This window comes from Mustelus asterias, unplaced genomic scaffold (genome assembly GCF_964213995.1).
Source record: "Mustelus asterias unplaced genomic scaffold, sMusAst1.hap1.1 HAP1_SCAFFOLD_107, whole genome shotgun sequence".
NCBI classification, from domain to species: domain Eukaryota; kingdom Metazoa; phylum Chordata; class Chondrichthyes; order Carcharhiniformes; family Triakidae; genus Mustelus; species Mustelus asterias.
In genome coordinates this window covers 725,931-746,387 of record NW_027590151.1, presented here as the reverse complement: position 1 = coordinate 746,387, position 20,457 = coordinate 725,931, and the positions used below count along the sequence as shown (strand labels likewise).

At 45.6% G+C, this 20,457-nt stretch overlaps 3 protein-coding genes across 5 annotated transcripts in view; 1 reads left to right on the top strand and 2 right to left on the bottom strand.

Annotated features, from left to right (window-relative positions):
* LOC144484462 (uncharacterized) overlaps nucleotides 1-20,457 on the bottom strand; it is a 77,284-nt gene that overhangs the window by 7,392 nt on the left and 49,435 nt on the right. The window lies entirely within an intron of this gene.
* LOC144484433 (uncharacterized) lies at nucleotides 1,919-14,965 on the top strand. Its single transcript, XM_078202966.1, has 4 exons — nucleotides 1,919-2,008; nucleotides 5,806-5,870; nucleotides 13,819-14,298; nucleotides 14,365-14,965. Exons 1-4 carry the CDS (start codon nucleotides 1,919-1,921, stop codon nucleotides 14,936-14,938), a joined length of 1,209 nt encoding a protein of 402 aa, XP_078059092.1. The 3' UTR covers nucleotides 14,939-14,965.
* Nucleotides 16,730-19,875, bottom strand: LOC144484459 (uncharacterized). 3 transcript variants are annotated; one of them, XM_078202995.1, is made up of 2 exons: nucleotides 19,399-19,875; nucleotides 16,730-18,264 (listed from the first exon to the last, which is right to left on the bottom strand). In XM_078202995.1, the coding sequence occupies exon 2, from the start codon at nucleotides 17,961-17,963 to the stop codon at nucleotides 17,430-17,432; it is 534 nt and encodes a 177-aa protein (XP_078059121.1). In that variant the 5' UTR covers nucleotides 17,964-18,264; nucleotides 19,399-19,875; the 3' UTR covers nucleotides 16,730-17,429. The 3 variants fall into 3 exon arrangements, with proteins under 3 accessions (XP_078059121.1, XP_078059122.1, XP_078059120.1); XM_078202996.1 differs by having other exon boundaries at nucleotides 19,444-19,875; XM_078202994.1 differs by having other exon boundaries at nucleotides 19,665-19,875.

Here is a 20,457-nt window from a genome sequence, read left to right as displayed (position 1 = left end):
AAGGTTCACCAGGTTGATACCGGAGTTGAGGGGTGTAAATTATGAGGAGAGATTGAGCAGATTGGGTTTGTATTCGTTGGAGTTTAGAAGGTTGAGGGGTGATCGTACAGAGGCATATAAAATAATGAAGGGGCTGGATAGGGTAGAAGTGGAGAGATTCTTTCCACTTAGAAAGGAAGCTGGAACTAGAGGGCACAGCCTCAAAATAAAGGGGGGTCAGTTTAGGACAGAGTTGAGGAGGAACTTCTTCTCTCAGAGGTGGTGAATCTCTGGAATTCTCTGCCCACTGAAGTGGTGGAGGCTATCTCGTTGAATATGTTTAAATCACGGAGAGATGGATTCCTGATCGGTAAGGGAATTAGGGGTTATAGGGACCAGGCGGGTAAGTGGAACTGATCCACTTCAGATCAGCCATGATCGTATTGAATGGCGGGGCAGGCTCGAGGGGCTAGATGGCCTACTCCTGCTCCTATTTCTTATGTTCTTATGTTCTTATAAGCTGCAGGAAAGGATGTCCCGAGGCATGGTACATTGGGGAGACAATGCAGATGTTACGACAACGGGTGAATGAACACCGCTCGACAATCACCAGGCAGGAGTGTTCTCTTCCTGTCGGGAAACACTTCAGCAGTCACGGGCACTCAGCCTCTGATCTTCGGGAAAGCGTTCTCCAAGGCGGCCTTCACAATACACGATAACGCAGAATCGCTGCGCAAAAACTGATAGCCAAGTTCCGCACACATGAGGACGGCCTAAACCGGGATCTTGGGTTCATGTCACACTATCTGTAACCCCCACGACTTGCCTGGACTTGCAAAATCTCAGTAACTGTCCTGGCTGGAGACAATACACATCTCTTTAACCTGTGCTTAACCCTCTCTCCACTCACATTGTCTATACCTGTAAAGACTTGATTACCTGTAAAGACTCGCATTCCAACCATCATCTTGTAAATTGAGTCTGTCTCGATGTATGCCTTGTTTGTGAACAGAACTCTTCACTCACCTGAAGAAGAAGGAACACTCCGAAATCTTGTGCTACCAAATAAACCTGTAGGACTTTAACCTGGTGTTGTCAGACTTCTTACTGGGTTCAATCGCACAGTCACTGGTTCCTCTCTCTGTCCCTGATGCTGATTATTCACTCTTTTACAGAATGATACAGCACAAATAGAAACCATTAGGCTCATTATCTCTGTACTGGCTCTCTGGAAGATCTATCCAATTAATTCCACAGCCAGAACAATGTATATCTGCTGTAGTATTCTGAGGCCTTAATGGAAAAGGTTTTCCAGTCGGATAGTTCTCAGACAAAATCAGTCCTGTGGAAAGATTGATTGCCTAATTCATTGAGAAGATATAAAGTGCCCATTAAGCACATAAAGTGCCTGGCAGAGTTTAATTGTATATTTCTGCAGACCCCAAATACGGCAGTGACATTATCCTAAAGGGCCAATGGTTGAATTATGGAATTACAAAGAAAAAGCGTTCACGTCCTGAATCTTCATAATTATTACTTGGCTGGGATGTTTCAGTATGAAAGAATCCTACGTCTCAGTCAGGCAAAAGGGGTCATGTCCGATGGACCTGTTAAAGACAAATAACTATTACATTGCACTGGGGTTTATGTGATCATGTGTTGGTTTTATGAACAAGGTTTGTATCAGAGTGGAGCTGTGTGTTTGATTCTCCACAACAATTGTAGTATCCTTACTAAATATCCACCATAATCGCAACAGTTAGCCCAGAACTCTGAGGTTATTGCGGTCACAGCCGTTCAAACTGTTACCGACATAATCATCAAATATTCTGAAAGCTACGTTGGTTGTAATTCCCTCAGAAAACCTACCCCTCTGGGGGAGGAAACACAACTTCTCCACAGCAGAAAGGAAACCACTGCTCACCACTCCAAACTCTGAATGATTGGGAATGTTACTGGATGTCCAGGACAAATTGCTATTTGCCAGGTGAAGGTGGATCAGCAGCAGGAGTTAGTGAAGGGAGTGACGGTAATAACCAAGCAGACTGACTCACCAGGAAAGCTGCTCTCGAGGAGATTCCATGGGATCCACCCAAAACACAATCGTTGGGACTGGTACGACAGACTCCAGTTAAATGTCATTTAAAAACTTGTCAGGACACTGACCTAAGATGACTGTGGGTAAAAAGGGTTGGCACCATAGAGAAAACTTTCCCTCATCATTCACAGCAAGTAAGGACTCACTCATCTGACACAATGAAGTTTTCTTTCACAAATATGGTTTAACTTTGACTTCAGTCACAACTCGATGGCTTAGAAAGGAATTAGTATATTTGATGGATCAAAGCAAGGCGTATTTCTTGTTTTTTGACTCCTCAATATTATACAACATGATCACAATATCAGTGGCTGAGGAGACATCAGAATGTCCATCAGCACCTGAAGCTGTGCCTCATGTGTTCAAACTAATCAGATTCTGCAAAATGCATTGTCCCAATTAACTTGTTCCACATTATTGATGTTCCCTGGGAAACACTGCAGCTTGATTATACAGGCCCACTCTCCACACTAAGAGGAGACTGGTAGATCCTGCTAATTACAGCGATGTTTACCTGGTGGATTGAAACCTTTCCTGTTTGTAAAAATGATGCAGACACAATAGCTAAAATCCTGGATGAGGCTTCCTGAAATGGATGGAGAATGACAATAGTTCTCATTTCACAGCAGAAATAGTGTAATCGCTCTCCAAAAGGAAAAATCCAGAAGAATAATTTTGAAAAAAAGTTGATTAATTTCATATTTATCCAGTTGAGTTAGGATGGTTATTACTGTCAGAAACAAAACCTGACTCTCAGAATGAACATTGTTCAGTCCAACTGGGTGGCATGGTGGCACTGTGGCTAGCACTGCTGCCTCACAGCGCCAGGGGCCCGGGTGTGATTCCCGGCTTGGGTCACTGTCTTATGGAGTCAGCACGTTCTCCCCGTGTCTGCGTGGGTTTCCTCCGGGTGCTCTGGTTTCCTCCCACATTCCGAAAGATGTGCTGGTTCGGTGCATTGTCCATGCTAAATTCTCCCAAATTCAGTGTACCTGAACAGGCAAATTTAGCAACCATACCTTCAATTCCTTCATCTGAGTCATTGATATAAATGGTAAAAAGGTTGAGGTCCCAGCATTGATCCCTGTGGCACACCGCTCGTCACATCCAGTCAACTAGAAAAAGACCCATTTATGCCAATCCTGTTTCCTGTTAACTCGCCAATCTTCTTTCCGTGCCAATATGTTACCATTCCCCCCGCCCCACTAGGAGTTTTCATTTTCCACAATAACCTTATAAATGCATTCTGGAAATCTCAGTACATTCACCTTTCTGCACCTTTGGTTCCCCTTTATCCACAGCACATGTGACTCACTCAAAGAACTGAAAAAATAGGTTGAATATGATTTCCCTTTCTCAAAACCATGTTGACTCTCCTTCATAGCCTGGATTTTTCTCACTGCCATGCTGTAACATATTTAATAATAGCTTCTAACATTTTTCCTATGGCATGTTAAGTTAACTGTCCTGTAGTTTCCTGCTTTTTGTCTCTCTCCTTCTTTGAATAAAGGAGCTGCATTTGCTACTTTCTAATCTAATGGAACTTCCACCAAAACTGGGGAATTTTGGAAAATTAAAACAATGCATCAACTATCTCACCAGTCATTTCTACCCCTCTTCAGCTAAAGAACAGCCATGTGGCCTCGAAATGTCAACTCTGTTTCTCCCTCCACAGGTACTGCCAGACCTGCTGAGTCTTTCCAGCATTTTCTGTTTTTATTTCAGATTTTCAGTATCTGCAATACTTTGCTTTTATCTGACGAGCTGCTTCTTTTCAGAGCCGAGAATGAAGTCCATCAGGGTCCGGGATTTGTCAGCCGACAGCTCCAACTATTTGCTCAGTACCACTTCATAAGTGACAGCAGTTTTCCTGAGTTCCTCTCTCCCTTCCACACCCTGATGAGATATTACTTCTATCCTCGATACTATCGGGTAGAGTACTAAACTATAGTGAAGACTGATACAAAGTACCTGTTGAATTCATCTGCCATCTCCTCACTTTCCATTATTAATTCCCCAGAGTCACTTTCTCTTGGACCAACATTCACTTGGATAACTCTTTTTATTTAAATATCCAGAGAAATGTTTACAGAACAAAGAGAATTACAGCACAGGAACAGGCCCTTCTGCCCTCCATGGTCTTGCACCGACCATGCTGCCTGACTGAACTAAAACCTCCTACCCTTCCAGGGACCATATCCCTCTATTCCCATCCTATTCATGTAAAGTCAAGACGCCCCTTAAAACTCACTACCGTATCCACTTCCACTACCTCCCCCGGCAACGGGTTCCAGGCACCCACTACTCTCTGTGTAAAAAATCTGCCTCGTACATCTCCTTTAAATCTTGCCCCGCACACCTTAAACCTGTGCCCCCTAGTAATTGACTCTTCCACCTTAGGAAAAAGCTTCTGACTATCCACTCTGTCCATGACTCTCATAATCTTGTAGACTTCTATCAGGTCGCCCCTCAACCTCCGTCATTCCAGTGAGAACAAACCAAGTTTCTCCAACCTCTCCTCATAGCTAATGCCCTCCATACCAGGCAACATTCTGGTAAATCTTTTCTGTACCCCCTCCAAAGCCTCCACATCCTTCTGGTAGTGTGGCGACCAGAATTGAACACTATATTCCAAGTGCGGCCTAACTAAGGTTCGATAAAGCTGCAACATGACTTGCCAATTTTTAAACTCAATACCCCGGCCGATGAAGGCAAGCATGCCGTATGCCTTCTTGACTACCTTCTCCACCTGCATTGCCACTTTCAATGACCTGTGTACCTGTACACCCAGATCCCTTTGCCCATCAATACTCTTAAGGGTTCTGCCATTTACTGTATATTTCCTATCTGTATTAGACCTTCCAAAATGCATTACCTCACATTTGTCCGGATTAAACTTCATCTGCCATTTCTCCGCCCAAGTCTCCAACTGATCTATATCCTGCTGTATCCTCTGATGGTCCTCATCGCTATCTGCAAATCCACCAACCTTTGTGTCGTCCGCAAACTTACTAATCAATCCAGTTACATTTTCCTCCAAATCATTTATATATATTACAAACAGCAAAGGTCCCAGCACTGATCCCTGAGGAACACCACTTGTCACAGCCCTCTATTCAGAAACACTTCCACTGCTACCCTCTGTCTTCTTTGACCGAGCCAGTTTTGTATTCACCTCGCTAGCTCACCTCTGATCCCATGCGACTTCACTTTCTGCACCAGTCTGCCGTGAGGGACCTTGTCAAAGGCCTTACTGAAGTCCATGTAGACACCATCCACTGCCCTACCCTCATCAATCATCTTCATCACTTCCTCGAAAAACTCGATCAAGTTCGAAAAATATTCACATCGTGAATATTTTTAATAACTCTAATACAAGTCAGTTCCTTTTGAAGGGCTCTCCCCTGTTTCCTCTATCCTCACCTCCAACAACAAGTGTGAGGAGCTCATGGAAGTACTTTGTCACTAAGATTGAGATAATCCAATCAGCTGTCTCTGTTGCTTTGCTCCATTCCATTAGCCCAATGGGCCAAACTGTCTCTAAACATCCCTCTTGTCTGAGCCCCGAACTCCCACTTTTCTCCATCCAGTCTCCACACACACCAGTGGGTTCATACTGAAGAGAGAGGATTTAAATGCTGAGACTGTGACAGGAGCTTTAAAAACCCACATTCACTGATGGTTCACCAGTGTATTCAGTCCGTTCCACTCCACTCATCTGCTCTCAGTGCAGGGAGAGGTTCAAGCGATTGTCCATCCTGCAGCAACAGCAGAGAGTTCACACCAGGGAGAGGTCATTCACCTGCTCCATGTGTGGGAAGCAATTCACTGATTCATTCGTTTTGTTAACACACCAGTGAGTTCACACTGATGGAATGTGTTTCAAATGTCTGGATTGTGGGAAATGTTTTAAAATTTCTATGAATCTGATGTGCTATCAGCAGGTTCACACTGACAGCAGACCATCCAGAGTCTCTCACTATGGGACTGGGTTCAGCTGGACATGTGAACTCAGTGTCCACCAGTGCACTCACTCTGGGAGAGGCTGTTCACTTGCTCCATGTTTAGCAAGAGATTTACTCAGTCATCCCACTTCACTGCACATCAACTTGTTCACACTGATAAGGAACTTTTTCAAACTTCTGACTGTGAGCAGAGATTTAAATGCAAAATGTATCTGCTGATACACAAACACATTCACAGGCTGTTCACCTGCTCCATGTGAGAAGAGATTCATTCGGTTACCTCACATCCTGACACACCAGCAAGTTCATAAGTTACTACAGGGGCTGGATTCTGCTGTTATTGCTGCTGCTGTGAATCACATTCAGGACTGGACTATGTTCATTCTGATATTTGGAGTTTGTTTCTGATTATGTTAATAATCCCTGTAACTGGGCTGGAGTTTAATATTCTAAATAAATGTGAAATAAAACAGTGATATTTGAATACATAGTTGCAGATGTTCATCTTTCCCAGCTGAATGTTTAACATTGCCGGCTGGAGCTCAGAAGGGGCAATCTGGGGGAGGTTCACACAGCAGGAACAGAACTGCAGTCTGTTCCTGCCATAGGGTCACACTGAGAGGGACAAACAGCACTTTGGACTTTCTCATCTCTCTTCACTGACAGCAAAGTGGGTTAATCCTGAGGTGTGTCAGAAATGTGTCCCAACTGCTCTTTTCTATAGTCCAGAGCTCCTAAACATGGAACAGAAGACTCTTTTATAACTATGTTTCGAGTCAGGTGAACAATTGTGAAAGAAAATCAAAATATTACAGATGCTGGAAATCGGAAATAAAAACAAAGCAGGTTTGGTAGCATCTCTGCAGAAACAGAGCTAATGTTTTGGAACTGAAGAGTCATATTGGACTGGAAACATTGACTCTGTCTTTACAAATACCGTCACAGCTGCTGAGAGTTTGCAACAATTTTGAACAACGGTGAAGGCTGAAAACATGCTGTCAAATCAAAGTTTAGTGTGAAACTGGGACGTGTTCCTGACTGAAAGTGAAAGAGCAAGTTTAAATTCCCAGACTGACAAATGATTGTGCACACTATTTCAAGGAAGGTGTTAATTAATTTAAAATAAGCCTGTTTAAATATATTTTCATAGAAAATAGGAACAGGAGTAAGCCATTCTCGGCCAGGCCAGTCATTATGATCATGGACCACAAAAGATGTATTTGTATTTGATAATATCAAGTGGCAATGGCGGTGCCATTACCCAGCGTGCACCGAGAGGGTGACGATACCCTATCTTCAATACTGGAGATCATTGCGCAGACTCAGTGCCTCTCTGACTGGTGCATGCGCAGTGCGGTGTAGGCAGTGGTCGGATGGGGTGGTGTCGGAGCAGCAGGGAGAGTAGAAACTGATTGGAGACACCGAGTGAGTGAGGTTAAATGGAGCCTGAGAGTCAAAAGGGAGGACTCATAAGCACCCGGTATAGGAAGCGGAGCTTTCATAAACATCGGATATTAGCTTCAAACCACAAATAAGACGCCCGAGGCCCTGCCTGACCGATTTTGCAGCCTCCATCTTTCGAGAACAATGGGCAGCGTGACCGCCATATTTATTGGGGGCAATGGACAGCAGGGCGGTGGCCATCTTTATAGGGGGCAATGGGCAACAGGGCGCATGTGCAGCCGCCACCTCGATTGGAGGCAGTGGGCATTGATTCCAGAAGTTAGTTCCTGGCCTCCAGAATTGGTCTCTTTTTCATTAAGCCACAGAAACATTGAATTATTACACTACAGAAAATGACTAACCCATCATGCATTTGCTGGTTCTCTACAAGGGAATCAGCTCATCCCACTACCCTGTCTTTTCACTAACAAGACCAACAGAAAATATTTCCCATCCCCAAAACGGGCGGCACGGTAGCACAGTGGTTAGCACTGCTGCTTCACAGCTCCAGGGACCTGGGTTCGATTCCTGGCTTGGGTCACTGTCTGTGCGGAGTTTGCACATTCTCCTCGTGTCTGTGTGGGTTTCCTCTGGGTGTTCTGGTTTCCTTCCACAGTCCAAAGATGTGCCGGTTAGGTTGATTGGCTATGCTAAAATAAAATTGCCCCTGAGTGTCCTGGGATGCGTAGATTAGAGGGATTAGCGGGTAAAATATGTAGGGATATGGGGGTAGGGCCTGGGTGGGATTGTGGTTGGTGCAGACTCGATGGGCCGAATGGCCTCTTTCTGCACTGTAGGGTTTCTCTGAAATTACCTGTGGAGAAGATTATGTTTTATCTTCTTGAACAGCTGCAGTCCATGTGGTGAAGGTGCTCCCCTTTAGGTCAAGAGTTACAGGCTATTCACCCAGTGATGATGAAGGGACAGTGATACATCTCCAAATCAATAATTACAATGTGTATTTATACAGCATCTTTCATGTACTGGAGCATTCTGAGGCGTTTCTCAGGTGTGTTATAAAGCAACATTTGACATAGAGTCATGTGAGCAGACATGAGGGTGGATGGGTAAAGGCTTGGTTAAAGAGGTAGTTTTAATGAGTATCTTAAAGGAAGGATGACACAGAGGGGGAGCAGGGGGGGGAGTATGACACAGAGGGGGAGTATCTTAAAGGAAGGATGACACAGAGGGGGAGCAGTTTAGGGGGAAATTCCGAAGATTATGGCCTTGGTAACGGGGAGTGCGGACACGTATGATGGAGTGATTAAAACTGTGAATGCTGAGGAAGCCGGAATGAAAGGAATGCTGAGATATTGGAGGGTTGTGAGGCGAGAGGAGGTTACAGAGATGGGGAGGGGTGAAACCATGGAGGGACTTGAGAACAAGGATGAGAAATTTAAAATGTTGATTCATAAACAGGAGCCTTTGTGGTGGGTGAACAAGGTTTGGAATGAGTAAACACGTGGGCAGCAGGATTGTGATGACCTCAAGTTAATAGACAGGTTGAGTGAGGGAGACCGGCCAGGGGTGTGTTAGAATCATTAAGTCTAATGGTAACAAGCACTCAGAACCTGCATGGATCAGCTGGCTGGGGTATTCGCAGACATCATCAACCTCTCTTTACAACAATCTGAGGTCCTATCTGCTTCAAGAAGATGACCATCATCTCAGTACGAAAGAAAAGCCAAGCAGCGTGCTTAATGGCTCTCGTCCGGTGGGTCTAACATCCATCATTATGAAGTGCTTCAAAAGGTTAGCCTCTCGGACTGCCTGGATCCGATACAGTTCGCCTACCGCCCAACAAGTCCACAGCAGACGCCAATTCCCTGGCCTTGCACTCAACCCTGGAACATCTAGATTACAAAGATAGCAATGTCAGACTCCTATTTATTGACTACAGTTCAGCCTTCAACATCATTATTCCCACGAAACTCATCTCCAAACTCCGTGGCCTGGGTCTCGGCACCTTCCTCTGTGACTGGATGCTGAACTTCCTAACCCACAGACCACAATCAGTAAGGATAGACAACAACACCTCTTCCACGATCATCCTCAACACCGATGCCCCACAAGGCTGTGTTCTCAGCCCCGACTATACTCCTTATACACCTATGACTGTGCGGCTAAATTTCCCTCCAACTCGATTTTCAAGTTTGCTGATGACACCACCGTAGTGGGTCGGATCTCCAACAATGACAAGACAGAATACAGGAATGAGATAGAGAATCTGGTGAACTGGTGCAGTAACAATAATCTCCCCCTCATTGTAAACAGAAATGAAGGAGATTGCCATCGACATAAGGAAACATAGTGGAGAACGTGTCCTGTCTACATCAACGGGGATGAAGTAGAAATGGTCGAAAGCTTCATGTTTTTAGGTGCCCAGATCATTAACAACCTGTCCTGGTCCCCCCAAGCCAACACTATAGTTAAGAAAGCCCACCAACACCTCTACTTTCTCAGAAGACGAAGGAAAATCTCGCGGGATCCAGGGTGAGGTAGCTAAATGGATACAAAATTGGCTTGATGACAGAAGCCAGAGGGTAGTTGTAGAGGGTTGTTTTTCAAACTGGAGACCTGTGACCAGCAGAGTGCCTCAGGGATCGGTGCTGGGTCCACTGTTATTTGTCATTTATATGAATGATTTGGATGAGAATATAGGAGGCATGGTTAGTAAGTTTGCAGATGACACCAAGATTGGTGGCATAGTGGACAGTGAAGAAGGTTATCCAGGATTGCAACGGGATCTTGATCAATTGGGTCAGTGGGCTGACGAATGGCAGATGGAGTTTAATTTAGATAAATGCGACGGATAGGGTTAAAGAGAATCCTAAGGCGTTCTATAGGTATGTCAAGAACAGAAGGTTGGTTAGGGCAAGTTTAGGGCCAGTTATAGATGGCAGAGGGAAGTTATGTGTGGAACCGGAGGAGATTGGTGAAGCATTGAACCAATATTTCTCTTCGGTGTTCACGCAAGGGGACATGAATATAGCTGAGGAGGACACTGGGTTGCAAGGGAGTAGAATAGACAGTATTACAGTTGATAAGGAGGATGTGCAGGATATTCTGGAGGGTCTGAAAATAGATAAATCCCCTGGTCCGGATGGGATTTATCCAAGGATTCTCTGGGAGGCAAGAGAAGTGATTGCAGAGCCTCTGGCTCTGATCTTCAGGTCGTCGTTGGCCTCTGGTATAGTACCAGAAGATTGGAGGTTAGCGAATGTTGTCCCATTGTTTAAGAAGGGGAACAGAGACTTCCCCGGGAATTATAGACCGGTGAGTCTCACTTCTGTTGTCGGCAAGATGTTGGAAAAAATTATAAGGGATAGGATTTATAGTTATTTGGAGAGTAATGAATTGATAGGTGATAGTCAGCATGGTTTTGTGGCAGGTAGGTCGTGCCTTACTAACCTTATTGAGTTTTTTGAGAAAGTGACCAAGGAGGTGGATGGGGGCAAGGCAGTGGACGTGGTATATATGGATTTTAGTAAGGCGTTTGATAAGGTTCACCATGGTAGGCTTCTGCAGAAAATGCAGATGTATGGGATTGGGGGTGATCTAGGAAATTGGATCAGGAATTGGCTAGCGGATAGGAAACAGAGGGTGGTGGTTGATAGTAAATATTCATCATGGAGTGCGGTTACAAGTGGTGTACCTCAGGGATCTGTTTTGGGGCCACTGCTGTTTGTAATATTTATTAATGATCTGGATGAGGGTATAGTTGGGTGGATTAGCAAATTTGCTGATGACACCAAAGTCGGTGGTGTGGTAGACAGTGAGGAAGGGTGTCGTAGTTTGCAGGAAGACTTAGACAGGTTGCAAAGTTGGGCCGAGAGGTGGCGGATGGAGTTTAATGCGGAGAAGTGTGAGGTAATTCACTTTGGTAGGAATAACAGATGTGTTGAGTATAGGGCTAACGGGAGGACTTTGAATAGTGTGGAGGAGCAGAGGGATCTAGGTGTATGTGTGCATAGATCCCTGAAAGTTGGGAATCAAGTAGATAAGGTTGTTAAGAAGGCATATGGTGTCTTGGCGTTTATTGGTAGGGGGATTGAATTTAGGAGTCGTAGCGTTATGTTGCAACTGTACACAACTCTGGTGCGGCCGCACTTGGAGTACTGTGTGCAGTTCTGGTCCCCACATTACAGGAAGGATGTGGAGGCTTTGGAGAGGGTGCAGAGGAGGTTTACCAGGATGTTGCCTGGTATGGAGGGGAGATCCTATGAGGAGAGGCTGAGGGATTTGGGATTGTTTTCGCTGGAAAGGCGGCGGCTAAGAGGGGATCTTATTGAAACATATAAGATGATTAGAGGTTTAGATAGGGTGGATAGTGATAGCCTTTTTCCTCTGATGGAGAAATCCAGCACGAGGGGGCATGGCTTTAAATTGAGGGGGGGTAGTTATAGAACCGATGTCAGGGGTAGGTTCTTTACCCAGAGGGTGGTGAGGGATTGGAATGCCCTGCCAGCATCAGTAGTAAATGCGCCTAGTTTGGGGGCGTTTAAGAGATCCGTAGATAGGTTCATGGACGAAAAGAAATTGGTTTAGGTTGGAGGGTCACAGTTTTTTTTTTTTTTTTTTAACTGGTCGGTGCAACATCGTGGGCCGAAGGGCCTGTTCTGCGCTGTAATGTTCTATGTTCTATGTTCTATGTATTGCATTTTGGTAGATTGAACCAGGGCAGGACTTACTCAGTTAATGGTAGGCCACTGGGGAGAGTTACAGGACAAAGAGATCTAGGGGTACATGTTCATAGCTCCTTGAAACTGGAGTCACAGGTGGACAGAATGGTGAAGAAGGCATTCAGCATTCTTGGTTTCATTGGTCAGAACATTGAATACAGGAGTTGTTGAAGTTGTACAAGACATTGGTAAGGCCACACTTGGAATACTGTGTTCAGTTCTGGTCACCCTATTATAGAAAGGATATTATTAAACTAGAAGAGTGCAGAAGAGATTTACTGGGATGCTACCGGGACTTGATGGATTGAGTTATAAGGAGAGGCTGGGACTTTTTTTCGCTGGAGCATAGAAAGCTGAGGGGTGATCTTATAGAGCTCTATAAAATAATGAGGGGCATCGATCAGCTAGATAGTCAATATCTTTTCCCAAAGGTAGGGGAGTCTAAAACTAGAGGGCATGGGTTTAAGGTGAGAGGGGAGAGATACAAAAGGATCCAGAGGGGCAACGTGTCTGGAACAAGCTGCCAGAGGTAGTAGTAGAGGTGGGTACCATTTTGTCTTTTAAAAAACGTTGCAGACAGTTACATGGGTAAGATGGGTATAGAGGGATAAGGGCCAAATGTGAGCAATTGGGACTAGCTTAGGGGTTTTTTAAAAAAGCGCAGCATGGACAAGTTGGGCCGAAGGGCCTGTTTCCATGCTGTAAACCTCTATGACTCTATGAAATTTGGCATGTTAGCTATGACTCGCACCAACTTTTACAGATGCACCATAGAAAGCATTAGCATCAGCTTGGTATGGCTCCTGCTCTGCCCAAAGACCGCAAGGAACTACAGAATGTCGTGAATGTAGTCCAATCCATCACTCAAACCAGCCTCCCATCCATTGACTCTGTCTACACTTCCCGCAGCCTTGCTAAAGCAGCCAGTATAATTAAGGACTCCACGCACCCCGGACATTCTCTCTTCCACCTTCTTACGTCAGGAAAAAGATACAAAAGTCTGAGGTCACGTACCAACCGACTCGAGGACAGCTTCTTCCCTGCTGCCATCAGACTTTTGAATGGACCTACGTTGCATTAAGTTGATCTTTCTCTACACCCTAGCTATGACTGTAGCACTACAGTCTCATTTCCTTCTCTATAAATGGTATGCTTTGTCTGTATAGTATGCAGGAAACAATACTTTTCACTGTATACTAATGCATGTGACAATAATAAATCAAATCAACTCAAAACAAAGGAATGGGTGACGGTTTCAGCAGCAGATGAACTGAGAGGAGACTGGAGTTGGGTGATGTTACTGAGGTGGAACTGGTCTTGGTAATGATGTGGATTTGTGGTCAGATTCTCAGGTTGGGTGAAATATTTTGCTATGTGAACAGTCTGGCTCAGTCTCAGACAGTTTCCGAGGAGAGGGATGGAGTCAATGGGTGGAATTTGTAGCAGAGAGCGGTGACAATAACTGCAGTTTTCCCAGGATTAAAATGGAGGAAAATTCTAGCCCAGAGCTGGAGAGATCTTTCAGGGAATCAAAGGATTCAGGAAGGGGGTGGGAAATTGGCGCTAAAACTAGCTCAATTTCACAACTTGCATTTCTGTTTTTGTGAGTTCTCTCTCACTCCCTTTTTTCTGTTTTAAATCAATTTCACAGGGCATTAGAAGGGGAAGATTTGCAGTCAGGGAAACTGAAACCAAACATCACATCAGGATCTGAATATCATCGGGTTTTTAACATGCAAGAAAACAGCAATGTTCACAGTGTAGATAAACCGTGGAAATCTGGGGACTGTGAGCAGGGATTCAGATCCCCGTCTGAGCTGGAAACTCATCAGCCCTGTCACACTGGGGAGAGGCCATTCACCTGCCCTGAGTGTGGGAAGGGATTCACTTGGTCATCCAACCTGTTGAGGCACCAGCGTGTTCATAATGGGCAGAAGCCATTCACCTGTCCCGAGTGTGGGAAGGGATTCACTCGATCATCTGGGCTGCAACAACACCACCGAGTTCACACTGGGGAGAGGCCATTCACCTGCTCCAAGTGTGGGAAGGGATTTACTGATTCATCCACTCTGCTGAAACATCAGCAAGTTCACACTGATGAGAGACCATTTAAATGCCTGGACTGTGGGAAGTGCTATAAAAGTTCTCAGAACCTAATGCGACATCAGCTTGTTCACACTGACGAGAGACCCTTCAGATGCTCTCACTGTGAGACTGGGTTCAGACAATCATCTGAACTCACTGCACATCAGCGAATTCACACTGGGGAGAAGCTGTTCATCTGTTTCAAATGTGGGAAGAGATTCACTCGATCATCAGGGCTTCGACAACACCATCGAGTTCACACAGGGGAGAGAACATTCACTTGCTCCAAATGTGGGAAGGGATTCAGCGATTCGTCCACTCTGCTGAAACACCAGCAAGTTCACACTGACGAGAGACCTTTTAAATGTGCTGACTGTGAGAAATGCTATAAAGGTTCTGTGGACCTGATGCGCCATCAGCTTGTTCACACTGACGAGAGACCGTTCAGGTGCTCTCACTGCGGGACTGGGTTTAGACAATTATGTCAACTGACTGCACACCAGCGGGTTCACACTGGGGAGAAGCCATTCATCTGTTTGCAGTGTGAGAAAGGATTCACTCAATCAGCCACCCTGCAGAGACACCAGCGAATTCACACTGGGGAGAGACCATTCACCTGCTTCGTGTGTGGGAAGAGATTCACTCGCTCATCCACCCTGATGAGTCACCAGCGAGTTCACAAATAATCAGTGACTGGATTTTACTGTAAATCACATCCAGGAATGAATTATGTTCATTGACGTCCATTTATTTAAACGGATGAAGTGAGTGGTAATTACAAAAGGAGACAGAATGGCTGTGTGAATTTAAACTCTGAGGATTTTTTATGCATTTGTGGGACATGGGCGTCACTGCATGGCCGGCATTTATTGCCCATCCCTAGTTACCATCGAACTGAGTGGCTCACTGGGCCATTTCAGAGGGCAGTTGATCGTCAACCACATTGCTGTGCCTCTGGAGTCACATGTAGGCCAGACAGGTAAGGACAGCAGATTTCCTTCCCCAAACGGACATTCATGGGGTGGTACAGTGGTTAGCACTGTTGCCTCACAGCGCCAGGGACTGGAGTTCGATTCCCAGCTTGGGTCACTGTCTGTGTGGAGTTTGCACGTTCTCTGTGTGTCTGCGTGGGTTTCCTCCGGGTGCTCCGGTTTCCTCCCACAGTCTGATAGACATGCTGGTTAGGGTGCATTGACTCGAACAAATGCCGGAGTGTGGCAACCAGGGGAATTTCACAGTAACCTCACTGCACTGTTAATATAAGCCTACTTGTGACTAATAAATAAACTTTACTTTTTGCTTTACTGAACCAAATGGTTTTTTTCTGACAATTGACAATGGTTTCATGGTCAGCAGTAGATTCTTAATCCTGATTTTTTTTTTATTGAATTCAATTATTTTTATTGAATTAAATGTACGAGGCAAGTTTTTTTTTTACCAAGAGTGGCAGGTGCCTGGAACTCGCTGCTGGGGGAGGTAGTGGAAGCAGATATGATAGTGACTTTTAAGGGACACCTGGACAAATGCATGAATAAAATGGGAATAGAGGGATATGGTCCCCGGAGGCCTTTTTAGTTCAGACGGGCAGCATAATCAGTGCAGGCTTGGAGGGCCAAAGAGCCTGTTCCTGTGCTATAATTTTCTTTTTTCTTGTTCTTTGTTCAAATTACACCACTTGCTGTGGTGGGATTTGAACCCGGTCCCCAGAACATAAGCTGAGTTTATGGATTAAGTCCAGGGATAATAGCATTGGGCCATCACCTCTCATCTGGAACAAAACTGTTTTCACTACTAAGGCTCTGCTGTGATGTAATAGTCTCTATGACATCATCGCAGCAGGACTGGATGACATCATCAGAGTCCATTGTTTCTGAATGATCCACATCAATAACAACAGGAAATACTCATCAAGCTGAGCACATTATCTAGGCTGACACTGCAGTCTGACACTGAGGGACTGCTGCACTCTGACACACACTGTCCTTCACATGGAGCTTGTGGAGCTCTGGCCACAATCTTCCAATCCTTATAGAGTCGTAGTGACAAAGGACAGAGAATGTAAATGTTACATCCCTGTTCAAAAACACAGCAATTACAGAACAATCAGCTTAACATCAGCAGTGGGGAAAAGCCAATAATCTGGGACACAATCAACTGACACTTGGAAAAGTATGGATTATAATTTCCAGTATTTTCTGTTTTTAAATACTGAAAACTTCCCTAGATCTCAAGGCTGGGAGAGACATTCTAGAAAGTATAGGGAGCTGGGACTTGTCCATGATAAGAAACAATACTTTTCATTTTATGCTAATACTTGTGACAATAATAAGTCAAATTTTAAAAAAATGAGTGTAACTGAAGGTCTGAGACTGAAATAATCTGGAGTTAAAAGGAGAAAAGAACCAAAAAACAGAAGTCAGTAACAAGACATCAATTAATCTCTTATCCTGGAGAAATCAAGGATTTAACACACCGTGTGTTTGGAACAAAGCTGATTTATTTAACAGATTTCAGAATATTAAATTCCAGGTCAGTTAGAGATTAACATCAGAAGAAATAAATGTTAATTGTCTGATTGAAGATGGTCGAGAGGAGATTGATAGAGGTATTCAAGATCCTGAGGAATTGGGCAGGTGAAATAGTGAGAAAATGTTCCCACCAAGAGAACATCAAGAACTAGAGGGCACAGACCTACGTTAATGGGGAAAACAGAGTCAAAGTGATGCAAGGAAAATTATTTTCACCTCGTGAGTGGTTGGAGTCTGGAATAAACGTCCTGTGAGAGCAGTGGAGGCAGGTTTGATCAAGGTACTCAAAAGAGAATTGGATTGTTATCTGAAAAGAAAGAGTGTGCAAGGTTACAGAAGTATGGCAGGGGAATGGGATAAGGCTCTTTCAGTGAGCCAGTGCAGACTTGATGGGCTGAATGGCCTCTTTCTGTACTGTGAAGAATCGGTGACGAGAGTTCCTGAATGATGGGGAAAGATCACAGACAGTGGTTCTTAAAGGGAAATGGCAACCCCAAAAACACAATCAGCTCTCGATCGAGAATATTAAACTCCAGCCCAGCTACAGGGATTATTATCAGCAGAAACAAACCTCAAATGTCAGAATGAATGTGGCTCACTCCTGGATGTGATTAACAGCAGCAGGTACAGCAGAATCCACTCCCTGCATTCACTCGTGAAGTCGCTGGTGTGTCACCAGGTGGGAGGAGGTAGTGAATCCCTTCCCACACTCTGAGCAGGTGAATGGTCTCTCCCCAGTGTGAAGTCGCTGATGTGCTTTGAGGCTGGATGAATGTCTGAAGCTCTTTCCACAGTCAGTGCAGCTGAATGGCCTCTCCTCAGTGTGAACTCGCTGGTGTGTCACAAGGTTGGATGAATTAATGAATCGCTTCCCACACACGGAGCAGGTGAACGGCCTCTCTCCAGTGTGAACTCTCCTGTGTAATTGTAGGTTATACATCTGGACGAATCCCTTCCCACACACAGAGCAAGTGTATGGTCTCTCTCCAGTGTGAACTCGCTGGTGTAATGTTAGGCAGGATGATTGAGTAAATTCCTTCCAACACACGGGACACGTGAAGGGTCTCTCCCCTGTGTGGGTGCGTCGATGAGTTTCCAGTTTGGATGGGCAAGTGAATGCTTTCCCACAGTCTCCACATATCCACGGTTTCTCTATGATGTCAGTATCATCATGTCTCTCCATATTGAGTGATTAGTTGAAGCCTCGTCCACACACAGAACACATGCACAGATTCACATTGCTATGAATGGTGTGATGTTTTCTCAGGCTGTGTAACTGGTTAAAGCTCTTTCCACAGTCAGTTCACTGGAAAGCTCTCACTCGGGTGTGTGTCTGTCTCAGTGCTTTTCCAGTCACACTGATGTTTGAAATCTTTTCCCGCACTCCACATTCAAAGGCTGATCGTGTTCAGGTGCTGGTGAATTGAGCGACTGTTAAATCTTGATTCAATTTTTCTGACTGTAAATCTTCCCCATCAAATATCCTGCAAAAGAAGAAGTTTACAAAACTACTGTCAGTCCAGGATAGAAATTCTGATCAGACAAGTCTAATTTCTAAGGAACAACTTTTCTGCTCTTGTTCCCCAAAACAGTAAATCTGTCCCATACACTCTCCCTCTTCCCTGAGCAGAGGGCGGCATGGTGGCGCAGTGGTTAGCCCTGTGCCTCACAGCCCCAGTGACCCGATTTGATTCCCAGCTTGGGTCACTGTCTGTGTGGAGTTTGCATGTTCTCCCGTGTCTGCATGGGTTTCCTGCAGGTGCTCTGGTTTCCTCCCACAGTCCAAACATGTGCGGGTTAGATAGATTGGCTATGCTAAATTACCCCTGAGTATCAGGGGGGCTAGCTAGGATAAATGCATGTGGTAATGGGGATAGGGCCTGGGTGGGATTGTGGTCAGTGCAGACTCAATGGGCCAAATGGCCTCCCTCTGCACTGTAGAATTCTATGAGATCCAAATGAAATGCGTATTTTTCATGCATCCTTACAACTAATTTGTACAAATCACTCCAAGGCCTGTTCCTATCTCTGGAATCACCTCTAACACTGTGCTGATTCTGGTTTCCTGCACATTCCCTATTTTAATCACTCCACCATTAGTGACTAGACCTTCAGTGCACAAGGATGACTTCTCAAAGAATTCCTACAGTGCAGAAGGAAACCATTTAGCCCATCAAGTCTACACTGACTCTGAATATTTTACCCCTGATCTGTACCCCACTAATCCCCCTTACCCGCACATCTTTGGACACGAAGGGGCAATATAGCATGGCCAATTCCCCTAAACGTCACATCTTTGGGCGGTGGGAGGAAACGGGAGCACCCAGAGGAAACCCACAGTCACAGGGATAACGTGCAAACTCCGCACAGACAGTGACCCAAGGCTGGGATCGAACCTGGGTCCCTGGAGCTGTGAGGCAGCAGTGCTAACCACCCTGATATTAATGGTGTTATATAAATAGAAGTTGTTGTTGGCTGTAACCCTAACTTCCGGTTTTACAACAACACATCGATTTTGTTATGAAATCAAACTCTGATTTTTTTTGTTCCCTGTGGGTTATTCATTTGGTTTCAACCTCAACAAATACGGTGGCTGCGCATGCGTTGTTCCAATTTACCTCAATAAAGATGGCGGATGCGCATGCGCTTTGCAGTACACGGACCTTCATAAAGATGGCGGATTTGAACTCCGGCCTGAAACCATCAGAAGGTCTGAGGAATTTGCTTTGCAAATTGAGGGACTGTGGCCGACACCGGGTGTTTATAAAGCCTCACCATCCACCCGCAAACTCCATTTATGTTTCCGGTTTTATTTCAGGCTCTGGATCTGCACTCGGTCTTTGTAAAAATCTCCATTGAAAACCCGCTCGCTCGAGCTCCTGACCGTCTGCCGCAGGCACTGCGCATGCTCCAGCTCCAACCAGGATGGGGCCGTTAACCTGGGCCTGTTCCCGGGAGGGAGGGAGGGAGAAGCCCCGCAGCTGCAAACCAGGGAGCTGACAATGATTCTGAAGGGTTTGCGGATCCTCCCCAATCTCCAACCGCCGGCTCCAGCGCTTCACCCGGTGCTGAAATATTTGCTCCAGCCCCGCCCTTCCTTCACTCCGTTTGGTTGGAGGACCAGCCGCTCCTGCTCGGTCCTCCAGCCCCGCCCCCTCTTCCTATTGGTCCGGAGCTGCCGTCAATCAATGCCCGGGCATTGTGATGTGGAGCATGCGCAGTGTCATTGCTGTCCTTGGCGCTTGTTTGTCCCGGAGAAGCGGAGTCAGCGTTAGGCGGTGGCTGGGAGGATTTGGAAACACTTTGTGGATCCGCAAACCCTTCAGAATCATTGTCAGCTCCCTGGTTTGCAGCTGCGGGGCTTCTCCCTCCCTCCCTCCCGGGAACAGGCCCAGGTTAACGGCCCCATCCTAGCTCAGCCACTGGAGAATGGTTCACATCAGAGGATGGGGGAGGGGGACAATAAATAAGAGGTTACACTTTGGCCTCAAATCAATGAGGACTCTGATCTCTGGGAAGGAAGGAAACCCTGGGAGGTGGGCGGGGAGGATTCACAAACACCCGCTGGAGGCCCCAACGCCCCCAATAAGACCCATTGGTTTTATTGTCAGTCTGCAGACAGCAGCTGGAGAACTGAACCCAGACAGAGGAGAGGGAGGGAGAAAACTGGGAGTGGG

What these genes read in the sequence shown, in the direction of transcription:
- LOC144484459 (XM_078202995.1), bottom strand. Translation starts at nt 17,963, where the DNA reads ATGGAGAGACATGATGATACTGACATCATAGAGAAACCGTGGATATGT.
- LOC144484433 (XM_078202966.1), top strand. Translation starts at nt 1,919, where the DNA reads ATGATTGGGAATGTTACTGGATGTCCAGGACAAATTGCTATTTGCCAG. An exon ending in AGAGTTCACACCAGGGAGAG is followed by an intron (nt 5,871 to 13,818) that starts GTCATTCACCTG and finishes TCAATTTCACAG; the next exon opens with GGCATTAGAAGGGGAAGATT. An exon ending in AAATGCCTGGACTGTGGGAA is followed by an intron (nt 14,299 to 14,364) that starts GTGCTATAAAAG and finishes GAGACCCTTCAG; the next exon opens with ATGCTCTCACTGTGAGACTG.